At 39.7% G+C, this 15,565-nt stretch overlaps 1 protein-coding gene across 1 annotated transcript in view; it reads right to left on the reverse strand.

Moving 5' to 3' along the window:
• Positions 1-388: 388 nt before the first annotated feature.
• The window catches only part of LOC132827639 (small ubiquitin-related modifier 3), a 37,355-nt gene continuing 22,178 nt past the window's right edge, over positions 389-15,565 (reverse strand). The window contains exons 2-4 of the mRNA XM_060844224.1: positions 10,347-10,475; positions 9,165-9,236; positions 389-1,061 (exon numbers count right to left, since the gene is read on the reverse strand). Of these exons, the coding sequence (XP_060700207.1) occupies positions 999-1,061; positions 9,165-9,236; positions 10,347-10,475 (264 nt within the window). The 3' untranslated portion in view covers positions 389-998. The remainder of the gene's footprint in view (positions 1,062-9,164; positions 9,237-10,346; positions 10,476-15,565) is intronic.

Consider the following 15,565-nt stretch of genomic DNA (forward strand, 5'->3'; position numbering starts at 1 on the left):
TTAGTGCTGTACTGGAAGTGGGGCACCATTAATTCAGTGATAATAATACTGACTGAGCCAAGTTAATGTATTAATAGCAGAAGACAAAGGACAGCTTTCTTCAAATGTGCCGACTGGAGAGTCAGCAGGGTTAAAAGATCCTTCAGGTGCCCGGTTAATTGAGTGAGTGATAGGAAAACAGCCTGAAGAACCTCGTACATTTCCCACCCTGGTCTTTGGAACAGTTTGTGATGCAGATGGTCTCACCCATGAAGAATTCTGGTCGTGGCATGACACAGATTGCAGATTAAACCCAGAACTTTACTGCTTCATTAAGTATTAATTATTTTAACCAGTTGTAGTAGAATCACATTACAAAGCATTAAAAACGAGATGCTAAACATAACAATTTAGTTTTTAATTGTTTTAATAAGGAATTTATGAAACAAGAGACACACAAGGAAAACAAAATGAAGGAACCCATCTTCTGACCTATTTTACACTACTTTAATACAGCACCAAGAATGCTTTGTGGGTCTACAACAATACAAATTGTATAAAATAATGGGTTTGTCCTTACACTGATACAGGAAATGGCAAACATTGAGCAAGCTATGCCAGTTCAAACCACTGAAAACAATGAAATGAATAATTTATCTTATTACAAATTTTTAAAAGCTACATTAGGAGCCAAACACAAACAGATAGAATAAAAAAATAGTTTGCTAAAATGGATTTTTGGGAATTAGAAATCTGGTTTGGTCGAGTATTCCTACTGTTGCAGACTTCAGTAAAAACCATTTGATTCCGATTGTTCTGTATAAACTGGTCATTTTTATTATTTAAAATCAAATGTAATAAGATTAACCAGCAAACAATAAAAGCTCTTATGAAGGTGTATGTGGATGTAAAATATTCTACAAATGTTTTCCAAATTGCTGCTGAGAGTAACTTGCTGCTTTGTCAGAAGCGCTGATGATCTATGGATAATCAGACAATTACATGGAGAGTGTCAGCAGTCAGTACTGGCCCCCAGTCTGCTGCTGGAATACATCAATTGTGTCCTCATCTTCCATCTCCAACTGCAATACAAAACAACTGTTAGAAAAATACACCATCAATATAGGGTAACATTTGCACTGCTGAAATTGGAAATTACTGGTGTGTTTTATTTTCCCCCATTTTCTCTCATTTTCATATTCAATACAAAGTTTGAGTGTGAGTGAAGGCAAAAAGGTCTGAAATTTTATTGTGACAATGAATCATGTAGACATTACATCACAATAGACAACAGAAGTAGGAGTGGGCCATTCTGCCCTTTGAGCCTGCACCACCATTCAATATGATCATGGCTGATCATCCTTAATCAATATTCTGTTCTGTCTCCATAACCCTTGATTCTACAATCCTTAAGAGCTCTATCCAACTCTTTCTTAAATGAAACCAGAGACTGGGCCTCCACTGCCCTCTGGGGCAGAGCATTCCACACAGCCACCACTCTCTGGGTGAAGAAGTTTCTCCTCCTCTCTATGCTAAATGGTCTACCCCGTATTTTTAAGCTGTGTCTTCTGGTTCGGCACTCACCCATCAGCGGAAACATGCTTGCTGCCTCTAGAGTGTCCAATCCTTTAATAATCTTACATGTCTCAATCAGATCCCCTCTCCGTCTTCTAAACTCAAGAGTATACAAGCCCAGTCGCTCCAGTCTTTCAGTGTAAGGTAATCCCGCCATTCCAGGAATTGACCTCATGAACCTATGCTGCACTCCCTCAATAGCCAGAATGTCTTTCCTCAAATCTGGAGACCAGAACTGCACACAGTACTCCAGGTGTGGTCTCACCAGAGCTCTGTACAGCTGCAGAAGAACCTCTTTGCTGCTATACTCAATCCCTCTTGTTATGAAGGCCAGCATGCTATTAGCCTTCTTCACTACCTGCTGACCTGCATGCTTACCTTCATTGACTGGTGTACAAGAACACCAGATCTCTCTATACTACCCCTTTACCTACATTGATTCCATTGAGGTAGTAATCTGCCTTCCTGTTCTTGCCACCAAAGTGGATAACCATACATTTATCCACATTAAACTGCATCTGCCATGCATCTGACCACTCACCTAACTTGTCCAGGTCACTCTGTAATCTCCGAACATCCTAATCACATTTCACCCTGCCACCCACGTTAGCATCATCAGCAAATTTGCCAATGTTATTGCTAATACCATCTTCTACATCATTAACATATATTGTAAAAAGCTGCGATCCCAGTACTGATCCTGCGGTACCCCACTGGTCACTGCCTGCCATTCCGAAATGGAGCCATTTATCACTACTCTTTGTTTCCTATCAGGCAACCAACTTTCAATCCAAGCTAGTACTTTGTCCCCAATACCATGCGCCCTAATTTTGCTCACTAATCTCCGATGTGGGACTTTATCAAAAGCTTTCTGAAAGTCCAGGTACACTACATCTACTGGATCTCCATCAGAGTTACATCCTCAAAAAATTCCAGAAGATTAGTCAAGCATGATTTCCCCTTCACAAATCCATGCTGACTCTGACCTATCCTGTTACTACTATCCAGATGTGTCATAATTTCATCCTTTATAATAGACTCCAGCATCTTTCTCACCACTGAGGTCACAGAGCAGAAGAACTAGAAAATCATAGCACTTTTTAGAATTAGTATTGAAATGCAAACGCTTCTAATCATTTCAAATGGGTAGAATTATTGGATTAAATATTTCAATTTATGAGATTCCCACAATGTGGCTGTCACTTACTGCTGTACTGGAATTGGAGTACCAATAATTCAGTGACAGCACTACTGACTGAGTCAAGTTAATTCATTAAATAGCAGAAGGAAAAGGATATTCAGTTTCTTTCAAATGTGCTGATTATAGAGTCAGCAAGGTAGAAACTCTAGCTTTTCCCTTTGTTTAGCTTCTATTATTGTCAAAACTGTGGGCCAATGCACTTGTACTGAAGTCCCCTCAGTGTACTTTCTATTTTTTGGCAATCTATTTTTCTATTTGCTCATGGATTTGTAATCACTGGCTGGGTCAGTATTTACTGCCCATCCCCAACTACCCTTCAAAAGGTGGTGGTGAGGCACCTTCTTGAACTACTGCAGTCAATAGACAGTAGTACACCGGCAGTACTGTTAGCGTTAAGATTTTGACCTAAAAGCAGTGAAGGAACAATGATACAGCTCCAAGTCAGAATGGTGTATGAATTGTAGGGGAAATTCGAGATGACAATGCTCCAGTGCATCTGTTTCCCTTCTCCTCCTAGGTGGCAGAGGTAGTGGGTTCAGAAGATGCTGTTCAAAAAGCAATGGCGAGTTGCTACAGTGCATCATTAGGAAGGTACACACTGTTCCATTACACATTGGAGTTGGATGAAATGAGTAAATGTTTAAGCAACCGCTTTGTCCTGGATGTTGTCGAGCTTCTTGAGTGTTGTTGGAGCTGCATTAATCTAGACAAATGGAAATAATTCCATCACACTCCTTTTTAGCCTTGTAGATGGCAGACAGGCTTTGAGGGAACAGGATTTGGAGTATTTGCCCCAGACTTCCTAGGCTCTCAATCTCATCTGTTGCCACAGTATTTATATGGCTGGTCAAGTTCAGTTTTTATGTTAGTGTAAACTCCAGGAAATTAGTAACGGAGGATTCAATAATGGCAACATGTTTGAATGTCAAAGGAGTAGGGTTAGATTCTTGCTTGTTGGAAACGATCATTATTAAGCTCTTGTGGCAACAAAATTACTTTTTGGCCGTAGCCCAGATGCTGTCCAGATCTTGCTGCATATGGACACAATATCGGAGGATTCATGAATTGTGCTGCACATTGGTGCTGATAGTCACATATCCCCACTTCTGACCTTATAATGGAAGGAGTTCATTGATGAAGCAGCTGAAGATGATTGCGCCCGGATCACTATTCTGAAGAACTCCTCCACTGATGTCGTGTGATTGAGACAATTGACATCTAACAACCATGCTATCTTCTTGCAGGGTACGTATATCTCTACGCAATAACGTATATCTCTAACGTTCTCCATGATTTTTACGGACTCTTTTGTCCTTGATGCCATATTTAGTCAAACACCTCCTTGCTGTCATGCTCAGTCACCCTCACCTCTAGAATTCAGATTTTTAATCCATATTTGGACCAAGGCTTCAATGAGCTGAACGGCTCCCGCAGAACCTAAACTGAATGTCAGTGAGCAAGTTATTGCTGAGCAAATACAATTTCATAGTCAACAACCTCTTTCATCACTGATGACTGAAAGTAAACTGATGGGGCAGTAATTGACCAGGCTAGATTTTCACTGCTTTTTGAGCATAGGACTTACTTGGGTAATATGCCACATTGTCATGCAAATACATTCACAGAGTCTTTACAGCAGGGAATAAGGTCCTTCAGCTCATTGTGTCCACACCAGTCATCAGACATCCAGCTATTTTAATTCCATTTTTCAGTACTTGACCAATAGCCTTGTTTGCTACAGAATTTCAAGTGCTCATCTAAATAGTTGTTACATGCAGTGTGTGTTCCGGCCTCAACCGCACGTTCAGGCAGTGAGTTTCAGATACCAACAATCCTTTGGATGAAAAGGCTTTTCCTCTAATTCCCTCGAAACCTTCTGCCACTTATCTTAAAAAAATTTACCCGCTGGTTACTGACCACTATCCTGAGCAGGAAGTTTCTGCCTACCTATCCTGTCTGTGTTCCTCAGAACTTTATACTCTTCAATCAGATCCCTCTAAAGAAAATTTACTGCTCTAAGGAAAACAAGCACAGACTATTTAGTCTCTTTTTGTAATTTAATCACTCCAGCCCAGACAACATCCTGGTGAATTACTTGTGCAACCTCTTTAATGGAATGACATCCCTCCTTTGGTGTAGTAACCAGAACTGCTTACAGTAGTTCAGCTGTGGCCTAACTAATGTTATATACAGCTCCATAATAACCACTTTAATCTTGTATACTAATGAAGACAAATATCCCTTATGCTTTCTTAATCATCAGAAGTACCTGTCTTGATGCCTTCAAAGACCTATGAACATGAACACCTCTGATCCTATGTATTTCACAAGTCCTACCATTCAACATTTTGTTAGTCCTCTCAAACATCCAGACCACATTTTTCAGGAAGTAAATTCTATTTGCCACTGTTCAACCCATCCATATACTCCAATAGTTCAAGGCTTTTATCCTCACTATTTACCATACCACATATTTTCCTGACATCTGCGAACTTACTGATCGTATCTCCAACATTCATGTCTCGATAATTAAAATACACAACAAAAAGCAAAGGATCCAGTAGTGAATGCTTCTGGATACAGGCTTCTAGTCACAAAAAACACCCTTCAACACTGTTTCTTAAGCCAATTTTGGAGCATGGCAACATTCCAGTAAATCTTCTCTGCACACTCTTCAAAACAATAACATCCAGTGTGGTGACCAGAAATGCACATAGTACACTAGTTGTGGCCTCACCAGTATCATATACAGTTTCATCATTATATCTCTTTTTTTTATATCCCTTCTGTACGTCTTGAAAAGGAGAGCATTCCATATAGCTTTTTAAAACCTTATCGACCTGCACTGCTACCTGTAGGGACCTGTGAACTTACACACCAAGATTTCTCACTAACACTCTCAGTATATTCCCATTTACCTTGTGTTCCCCTTTACTATTTGACCTCCCCAAATGCATTACCTCATACATATCAGAGCTGAACTCCATTTGCCACTTTCCTGCGCACTCCATCAACTCATTTATATCATTTTGGAGCTTGCAGCTATCTTCCATAATATCTACGGCATGGCCAATTTTTGTGTCAACTGCAAATTTCTCACTTCATCCATTTACTCATCTTCATTTCCCAAAAGTAAACCCAGAATTTTGTCTCCTCTCTTTTTGTTAGTCAGATGTATACGGAAACAGACCCTTTGGTCCAACTTGTCTCCGCTAATCGGATATCCCAACCTAATCTAGTCCCATTTACCAGCATGTGGCCCATGTCCCTCTAAACCCTTCCTATTCATATATCCATCCAGATGCCTTTTAAATGTTGTAATTGTACCAGTCTCCACTTCTTCCCCGGCAGCTCATTCCACACTTGCACAACTCTGTGTGAAGATGTTGCTCACCAGGTCCCTTTTATATATAGTCATAGAGATGTACAGCATGGAAACAGATCCTTCAGTCCAACTCTTCCATGCCAACCAGATATCCCAACCCAATCCAGTCACACCTGCCAGCACCTGGCCCATATCCCTCCAAACCCTTCCTATTCATATACCCATCCAGATGCCTTTATAAATGTTGCAATTGTACCAGCCTCCACCACTTCCTCTGGCAGCACATTCCATACACATACCACCCTCTGCGTCAAAAGGTTGCCCCATAGGTCCCTTTTATATCTTTCCCCTCTCACCCTAAACCTATGACCTCTAGTTCTGGACTCCTCATCCCAGGGAAAAGACATTGTCTGTTTATCCTATCCGTGTCTCTCATGATTTTATAAACCTCTATAAGGTCACCCTTCAGCCTCCGACACTCCAGGGTAAACAGCCCCAGCCTATTCAGCCTCTCCCTATAGCTCAAATCCTCCAACCCTGCCACATCCCTGTAAATCTTTTCTGAACCCTTTCAAATTTCACATCCTTCGATAGGAAGGAGACCAGAACTGCACGCGATGTGGAAAAAAAAATTCCTGGACAGAGTACATGAATGTTTCACCCTCAATGTTCCTTATGTCATTTCACCCTTATTATGCCCCAGTTGATATCAGGATAGTTGAAGTCTCCTATTATCATTGCCCTCTTATTCCTCAAGGCAGAAATAGAACATATATGTTCCTCCATCTGCCTCTCACTATTTGAGTCTATAGTGTACTCTTAGTGGTATGTAGGTCCCTTTTTCATTTCTAAACACAACTCAAAGTCTCATTTGCTCATTTAGTATATCATCCTTTCTCACACCTACAACGGATTCTTTAATCAATACACTACCCCACCCATCCTGCCTGAAAATTCTATATCCAGGGATATTGAGCTACCAACTTTGCCCCTCCTTTAGCTAAGTGTCCATTATAGCAACTACATCATGCTGCCAATTGTTTATCTGTGCCCTTAGTTCATCTGCCTTGTTTGCAATACTCTTGCATTGAAGTACAAACAGCTCAACCCTGTCAATTTTCTTTGCTGGACATTTTTTAATCCTTGCTTCTTTTGTCTTTCCAAGTCACTGACTACATCACTACCTCCCTTTTCCTGATTCGATCAGAGTCTGACCCATCTAAGCCTACATTGTGGTTCCCAACACCATGCTATACGAGTTTAAATGTTTTCCCTTTGAGTATTTATCCATTTTTCCTCTGAAATGTACTACTCAAAATTCTTTGATCACCCTATCAGGCATGCCAGGTCACAATAACTTGACATGAAAAAAGTTCGTTTTCCATTTATCTTGTTCCCCAATGCCCTAGATTTGTGCCCTTTGGCTCCTGAACCTTTAGTCACTGGCAATGTTTTTCTTTTTTATCATTGAAGCAAAACTCAATGGTTTGAGAATCTCTATTAAACACCTCACTAATTCTCTCTGTTCTAAGCTAAACATCTACAGTTTCCTCAGACACTTCCATATGACCAAAATCTCCAGTATCATACTCGTAAATCTCTTTTTCACCTTTACAAGCCCTTAACATCTGGCTTTGAGTAACTATGAAGTGATGTGCAAAACACATCAACTCAGCCTTAACTAGTGTTTTAAAAAGAATTAGCATAGCATTTTTTTTGTTGATGCTATTAACAAATACATCACGTAACACTTCCCTGAATTAAATATCAGCTGCCATGTGTCTGCCTGTCCTCCAGAAGTCTTTATTATCCTCCAGACTATTTATTACATCTCTCAATTTTACGTCACCTGCAATCTTTTAAATCATGTCCCCTCATATCAAGCCTTGGTTATTAATGTATCAAAAAGAGCAGTCCTCTTTTTGATACATTAATAACCCAGTCCTCTGGAAATCAACACTACTTACTTCCCTCCGGTCTAAAAAACGAGCCATTTAACACTGTGTTCCGCTGGGTCCTTTAGCCAATTTTCTATTAACACCATCAATGCCCCTTTATTTCCATGGGCGTTTATTTTACTAATTAGTCTACTGTGCTGTACTTTACCAAATTTCTTTTGGAAGTCCATATGCATATCAACTACGTACACTCAAACTCTCTTTATTACAAGGACCCCAAGATGCAAGATATATACAAGCTATACTGTCTTTCAGTTATTAGTTCCTACAGTTCCAAATTCATTTTTTCAGATTGTTATGCACACAAGATTTTCTTCACTGCTAGGCTAACAGACCTGTAGTTGCCAGATTTATCTTCTTCCCCTTTTGCGAAGAATTTTTCATTCATTTGAAACTTGATTTCCCATAGTAACCTACAATGAAATCCATCTACACTAAGAGCAACCTTATTTTTTTCTCTCTCCCTTTCTCAATCATGAGTAATTTTAATTGCTCTTGCTAACATTCTGATATGCTAACCAGCAGAGAACCTGGACTGAACTTGTGACTATTCATATCTATACTGTTCAGTCCCATCCATGCCCCTTATATTTTGCAGTTATAAAATTATATGCAATTAATGACTCTATAGAACTAGAGTCCAACAGCCTGAGAGTTTAAAAGTCCACCTACTTACCACTGGTGTTTTACAGTTACCACTTTTATCCTAGCTAGAAAGTCACGTTATACCATAAAACTGCAATAAAATACCACAATCGTGATTACATTCATATGCCTCCACAAAGCACGCTAAAAACAAAAGTAAGAGTTAGTTACTGTGCTCCTAGACTTCTGAGAGTGGTAGCAATGGACCTCTGTTCCAGAAATTAGTAATGGATAAAACTAGCAGAAGTATCCTACTTGGGCTACACTTCACTCACTACAGTGGTGAGTGAATGGCGTGAAGAAGCAGACTATCCAGCCACCCACGTTAGCAAATGTGCAGGCTATTACAGCTCCATAGCTGTGACAAGTACATTACGAAATTAAAGGAACAAGGATGACTGATATCTGGAAGTATAACTGCAACATGCCCCGGATTCTACATTTTTCCACTCTGGCATCTCACGCAAGGGCCAGGTCATACCTGTGCTGGTGTGTCTGTTTCATTAATTGGCTGTCCATCAAATCGGAACCTGATTTGTCGAATTGCCAAACCCTAGAAAAAGAGTAATAATTAAAGAAACGAAAGTGCCAAAAATGTACAGAAATCAGTAGTTAAAGCTATTGTACATTGTGATTAATAGCAGACAAAAGGACCAAAGCTTCTCAATAACTACATAATTGGCTTTCCTGGAGCTGTTCTGTAATACAGCATGACAGGACATTGAATCCTACCTACTGCATTCCACACAACAGAGTGGCCAATTTCAATAATGTCTGTAGATAATTCCCCACAAGGGTGAAGGTTGTCTTATAAAAAGAACAATGGCAAGCTCTGCTGATAAATTTCTCTGCAGGAACTCAGACAAAGGTCTGCGAATAGGTTCATCATTCAAGTATTGCAGTCAGTCCAGGTTTATGACACGTAACAGATGTAAGTGGCAAGCATACTGAGAAACAAATTATTTTTCAAAAATGAGCTGACAGGCTTGCTTAACATTTAAAAAAAAATACCCTCACCTAAGGCGATGTGGCCTGTCTAGGACACTGTTATCATCCAATGTGGTTTCTCACACACAAGTTATTTGCTCAACATTCATGACAGTCATTCAAGTTCCATCAGAATCAAGTTCCATCCTGTGCATATTCAAAGACTCACACACGTATATACTACACTTGCACACGACTCACTAGCAGTAATCTGGGGCAAACTCCATTGCTAATTTCTTCCTAGCTAAATCAAGATCATATAGACTAACTAGAAAACATTTTTGTTTCAAAAATCTATCAACTGAAAATCTCACAGCTCACACTCCTTCTCACAATGTATTATCTCAGCTAAAATTGTGCAATTTAATGAAGGTGATGTCAAAACCTGGGTCTTCCTCCTACCATGTAGTTTAATATAACCTGCAGGTATTACTTATCCACTAACAGACAAAGACCTGAATTTATTTATCCAATTAGCATAAGAACTCTCAGTCAATAACTGTTTGATCACATACTATCTTGGCTCCACATTTAACAAGATCTTACTGCTGATAACCTCAGTGCAAACATTTTAAAACCTACTCAGGCCACAGGCTCCCTTTCATGGGCAAGCTTTCCAGTTTTTGGACATGGCTCTCAAATGATACCAGCCTCGTAGATTCTCAAGTTCTCATACCTGACGTTCACAGTATGCTTTCATCAGTTTGCTTAGAGGTGTATGCTTTTTGATTTTGAACTGCACAACGGAGCCATCTTGGCCTGCCACCTTCAGGTTAATATGGTCATTTTCTGATTTCAGTACGTCCTGTGGAGTAAAAAAGGACGAGCATGAACAAGAGTGGAATCGCATAGATGGAATCACACAAAACAGATACTTGCAACCACAATTGCTAACAATTACTAATCATGGATGCAATTACATTGTTGAACTGCAGTATCCCCACTTGATCTGGTAAAGTCTTTTTATAACTAAATCAAGTGAAGTTACAATTGTCCTATCTGTTGGATTAGAACACAAGACAGTACTAGTGCAAGGAGCTCATTATTTTGGCCTGTGACGAATAGAAACTTAACTCAAAAGGTTGTAAATCTTGGGAATTTTCTCACTAAAACACTCATTGTTGAGCACACTTAAGATGAATTTTTGGTATCAAGAAAACAAGGGAATTGTGAAGGAGGTAGGGAAAAGGGATTCAGATTGAAAGATCAGCAACAATCTTACTGAATGGCAAAGCAGACTCAAAGCTCACATGGTCAATTCCTGTTCTGAGGGCTCTTCTTCTTTATTATGGTTCTAGAGATACTAAACAAGTCTTTTGCATTGATGTTTACTGTGGAGAAGGATATTGGAAGTTACAGAAAGTGGGAAGTAAATAGTGACATCTAACAATGTCCATATTATAGAGGTGGTGGTGCTGGACATCTTAAAATGCATAAAGGTGGGTAAATGCCAGGGACCTGATCAGGTGTACCCTAGAACTCTGAGAAGTGAGGAAAGAGATTGCTGGGCCCCCCTTGCTGAGATATTTGTATCATCGATAGTCACAGGTGAGGTGCCAGAAGACTGAAGGTTGGCTTATGTTGTGTCACAATTTAAGAAAGGTGGTAAGGAAAGGCGAAGGAACTAGTAACTGCTAAGAGCCTGACATCGGTGGTAGGCAAGTTATAGAATCATAGAAACACCGGGAATCCTGAGGGACAGGATTCACATGTATTTTGAAAGGCAAGGACTGTCTTGGGATAGTCAACATGGTTTGGTGTACGGGAAATCATATTTCACTAACTGACTGAATTTTTTTTGAAGTAATGAAGAATATTGATGAGGGCAGATGTGATCATTATGGACTTCAATAAGGGTTTCAACAAGGTTTCTTATGGTAGACTGGTTAGCAAGGTTAGATCACATGGAATACAGGGGGAAGTAGCTATTTGGAGACTGAACTGGCTCAAACGTAAAAGGTAGAGGTGATGGTGGACGATTTTTAGACTAGAGGCCTGTGCGATATGCCACAAGAATTGGTGCTGGGTTTACTGCTTTCTGACATTTACGTAAATGATTTGGATGTGTGAACATGGGAGATATGGTTGGTAAGTTTGCAGATGACACCAAAATTGGAGGTGTATTGGGCAGCAAAGAAGATTACCTCAGAGTACAATGGGATCTTGATCAGATGGGCCAAGGAGCAGCAGATGTAGTTTAATTTAGATAAATGTGAGGTGCTGCATTTTGGAAAGGCAAATCAGGGCAGGACTTATATACTTAATGGTAAGGTCCTAGGGAAAGTTGCTGAACAAAGAGACCTTTGAATGCAGGGTGATGGTTCCTTGAAAGTGGAGATGCAGGTAAACAGGATAGTGAAGGCGGCATTTGGTATGCTTTCCTTTATTGGTCAGAGTATTGAGTACAAGAGTTCGCAGATCATGTTGTAGATATACAGAACGTTGGTTCAGCAAATTTTAGAAAATTGTGTGCAATTTTAGTCTCCTTCCGATACGAAGGATGTTGTGAAGCTTGAAAGGGTTCAGAAAAAATTTACAAGGATGTTGCTAGGGCTGGAGGGTTTGAGCTAACGGGAGAGGGCTGAATAGTCAGGGGCTATTTTCCCTGGAGCATTGGAGGCTGAAGTATGACCTTAGAGGTTTATAAAATGAAGGTGTGTGGATAGGGTAAATAGACAAGGTCTTTTCACCAAGGTGGGGGAGTCCAAAACTAGAGAGCATAGGTTTAAGGTGAGAGGGGAAAAGATTTAAAAGGGACCTAAGGGGCAACTTTTTCAGGCAGAGGGTGGTGCATACAGTATATGGAATGAGCTACCAAAGGATGAAGAGGCGGCTGGTACAATTACGCCATCTAAAAAGCCTCTGGTTGGGTATATGAATCTGAAGGTTTGAGGGGGATATGGGCCAGATTGGAGTGGATTTATTTATGGTATCTGGTTAGCACGGACAAGTTGGATTGAAGGGTCGGTTTCTGTGCTGCATATCTCGATAACTCTAGTTGGGAAAAACAGCAGAGTCTACATCAACAGAAATCTCACTATGAAGCACCCAAGTGAAATGTGAAAAGTATCCAACTTTATAGCAAATGCAGATTATACCTGACATTTTTTTTCCCACAAGAACGCAAAGACAGCATTTTGAGCTATGTACTGGTCAGCACAGGTCTGTCACCGTACAAAAATGAATCTGTCACGACAGTTTTAGTGAGCATTATTTTCAGTGACAGGATCAACGAGAGAAACTAATGAAATGGCTCTGACAAACACATTGCTTTTGTGGCTCATTCCCAGAAGCAGGTTTGTACATGTACTAAATGACTGACAATAAAAGCTACCCATTTTATGCCTTCATGACATGTGGGCATTACTGACATGGTCAACATTTACTGCCTACCCTTAATTATCCTCAAGAGGGTAGTGGTTAGTTATCTTTTTGACTTGCAGCAATTCATACAGCATAGGCATTCTCACAATGGTCTTACAGGGTGACAATTCCAGGATTTTAATTCAGTAGTTTAGATTTGGCAGCACACAGGGTGAATATGATGTCAATCAAGCAAGCTGTTGTGTTTTAGATAGTGTTGTAGCTGTATTCAGCGAAGCAAGTGAAGAGTATTCATACATAATCCTAATGGATGCCTTGTAGATCATGTCAAGTCATGGGACATCTAGAGACAAGTCACTTGCATGAACCTCTGACCTGCTTGAAGCATTTTTGTGGTAAAGCCAGAGTGAATACTGGTTAAAAGTATCCCCCAGAATGTTGATGGTAAAGTGATAGCAATACCATTCAATGTCAAGTGGAGATAGTTAAACTCTCTCTTGCAAGAAACAGAATATAGTTATAGCATGCTTACAGCACAAAGGGCCATCATTTGTCCTGTTGTTTCCATTTGTCTTTCTGAATGAAAGGCTTTTGTCTTTTTACAATCCTCAATGCTCTTCCTCATGAATAATAATTCAGTTCCATCTTGTATAGGTCTGGCTATGTTTAGCACTTGTATGGCGCAAAAAAATAGTTGCCACTAATCAGCTCAAGCTTAAATATTGTTCAAGTCATGCTACATATTGACATGGCTGCTTCAATTAAGTAAAAAATGAGGTCTGCAGATGCTGGAGATCACAGCTGCAAATGTGTTGCTGGTCAAAGCACAGCAGGTTAGGCAGCATCTCAGGAATAGAGAATTCGACGTTTCGAGCATAAGCCCTTCATCAGGAATAATGCTTCAATGTCTGAGAAATCACAAGTGGCACTGAACATTGGACAATCAGCAATGACACCCATAGTTCTGACCTTACAATGCATGGAAGGACCTTGTATAAACAATTGAAGATATTTGTGCCAAAGTTACTACCTGCACTAATGCCATGGAAATTAGTTGAATGATCTTCTACAATCTCATCCATCTTTCTTTATCATAGGTATGATGCCAATCAACAGATAGATTTTCCCAGCTTCCCATCAAATGAAATTTTGCTCAGTTACTTTGACACCAGAGTCAGTCAAATTGATATCAAGGCAGTCACTTTGAACTCACTTCTATAATTCAGCTATTTGTCCATCTTTAGACAGGAGGGTAGTGAGCAGTGATCACAAGTTTGAAGAAGTACTGCTTGATAAATCAATGCCACCTTCCATCATCTTTATGATGATTGTGAATAGACTAAAGGTGTAGCAATAGCTAGATTTGATGACATCATCATCATTGAATCACCTACTGTCAACATACTGGGTGTTAACTTTGAACAGAGGCTGAACTGTATCAGCCATGTAAGATACTTAGCTAGAGGAACAGGTCAGAGGCTATGAATTCTGTGGAGAACAATTAATTTCTTATCTGCTCTGTGCATGTCCAACATGTACAAGCATAAATCAGCAATGCGGTGGAATATTCTACACTGGCCTGGATGAATGCAACTCCAACAATACTCAAGAAGCTCCATCCCATTTGAATAAAACAATCCACTTGTCAAGCACTTCACCCATCACTTTCAATTTTTACTCTGTTCACCATCAATGGCAGCAGTGCAAATTATTACAAGATGCTTTGCAGCAAGGGCTGCAGAGGGACAAAACAATGTGCATATGGAACAATGGGAATAACATCACCTAAAGTTCTCATTACACACAAACTATTGTGTGTAATGATGTCACCATACGTCCACTGTCATCAAGCCAAAATCCTGGATTTCTCTTCCCAACAGCTTAATGGGTGTACCTATGCCACAAGACTAGCAGAGGTTGAAGAATACAGGTCACCACCACCTTCTCAAGAGCAAACAGACATGGACATTAAATGCTCGCCTTTCTACTGATGCTTCCATCTCAAAAAACATATTAAAAAATCTGTTAATTTCATAGTGATCACTGCAGAAAGATGTACAGCAAACTTTGTTTGAACTGGCGCCTTATTAATCGGCACACTTGATAAACCAGCAAAAATTATATATGTGAAATACAGGAAGTTTACTATTTTTTTGCTATGTTTGTGATGTCAGATTAATCAGCTGAGGACACGAATGAAAAGGCTCTCTGCTGCTATGTTTTATTTAAGGCAAAGTTACATTTGTATTTAAGTGATTTATGCTGTAAATAAAGTATAACAGTGATGTGTATACACCCTGCATTATGTTTCTATTACTAAGTATGTGTTTTTACGCTATTATGTGGACCTCTTGATTAATAGTTGATTATTCATCACACTCTTGGTCCATTAGATGCTGGATAATAAAGTTTGCCGTATTTTATTTCATGTCAGCCCTCATACCCTCAAGAGTGATGATGTATCAATATTGGAAATGTCAGTCAACGAATTATGTATTACTCACGACAGAGAGCATACGGCTGATAGGATCTTTCTCAACAGTACTTCAAATATCAATACAGCTAAACTGG

The sequence above is a fragment of the Hemiscyllium ocellatum genome, chromosome 25, assembly GCF_020745735.1.
Source record: "Hemiscyllium ocellatum isolate sHemOce1 chromosome 25, sHemOce1.pat.X.cur, whole genome shotgun sequence".
In the NCBI taxonomy this organism is placed as follows: domain Eukaryota; kingdom Metazoa; phylum Chordata; class Chondrichthyes; order Orectolobiformes; family Hemiscylliidae; genus Hemiscyllium; species Hemiscyllium ocellatum.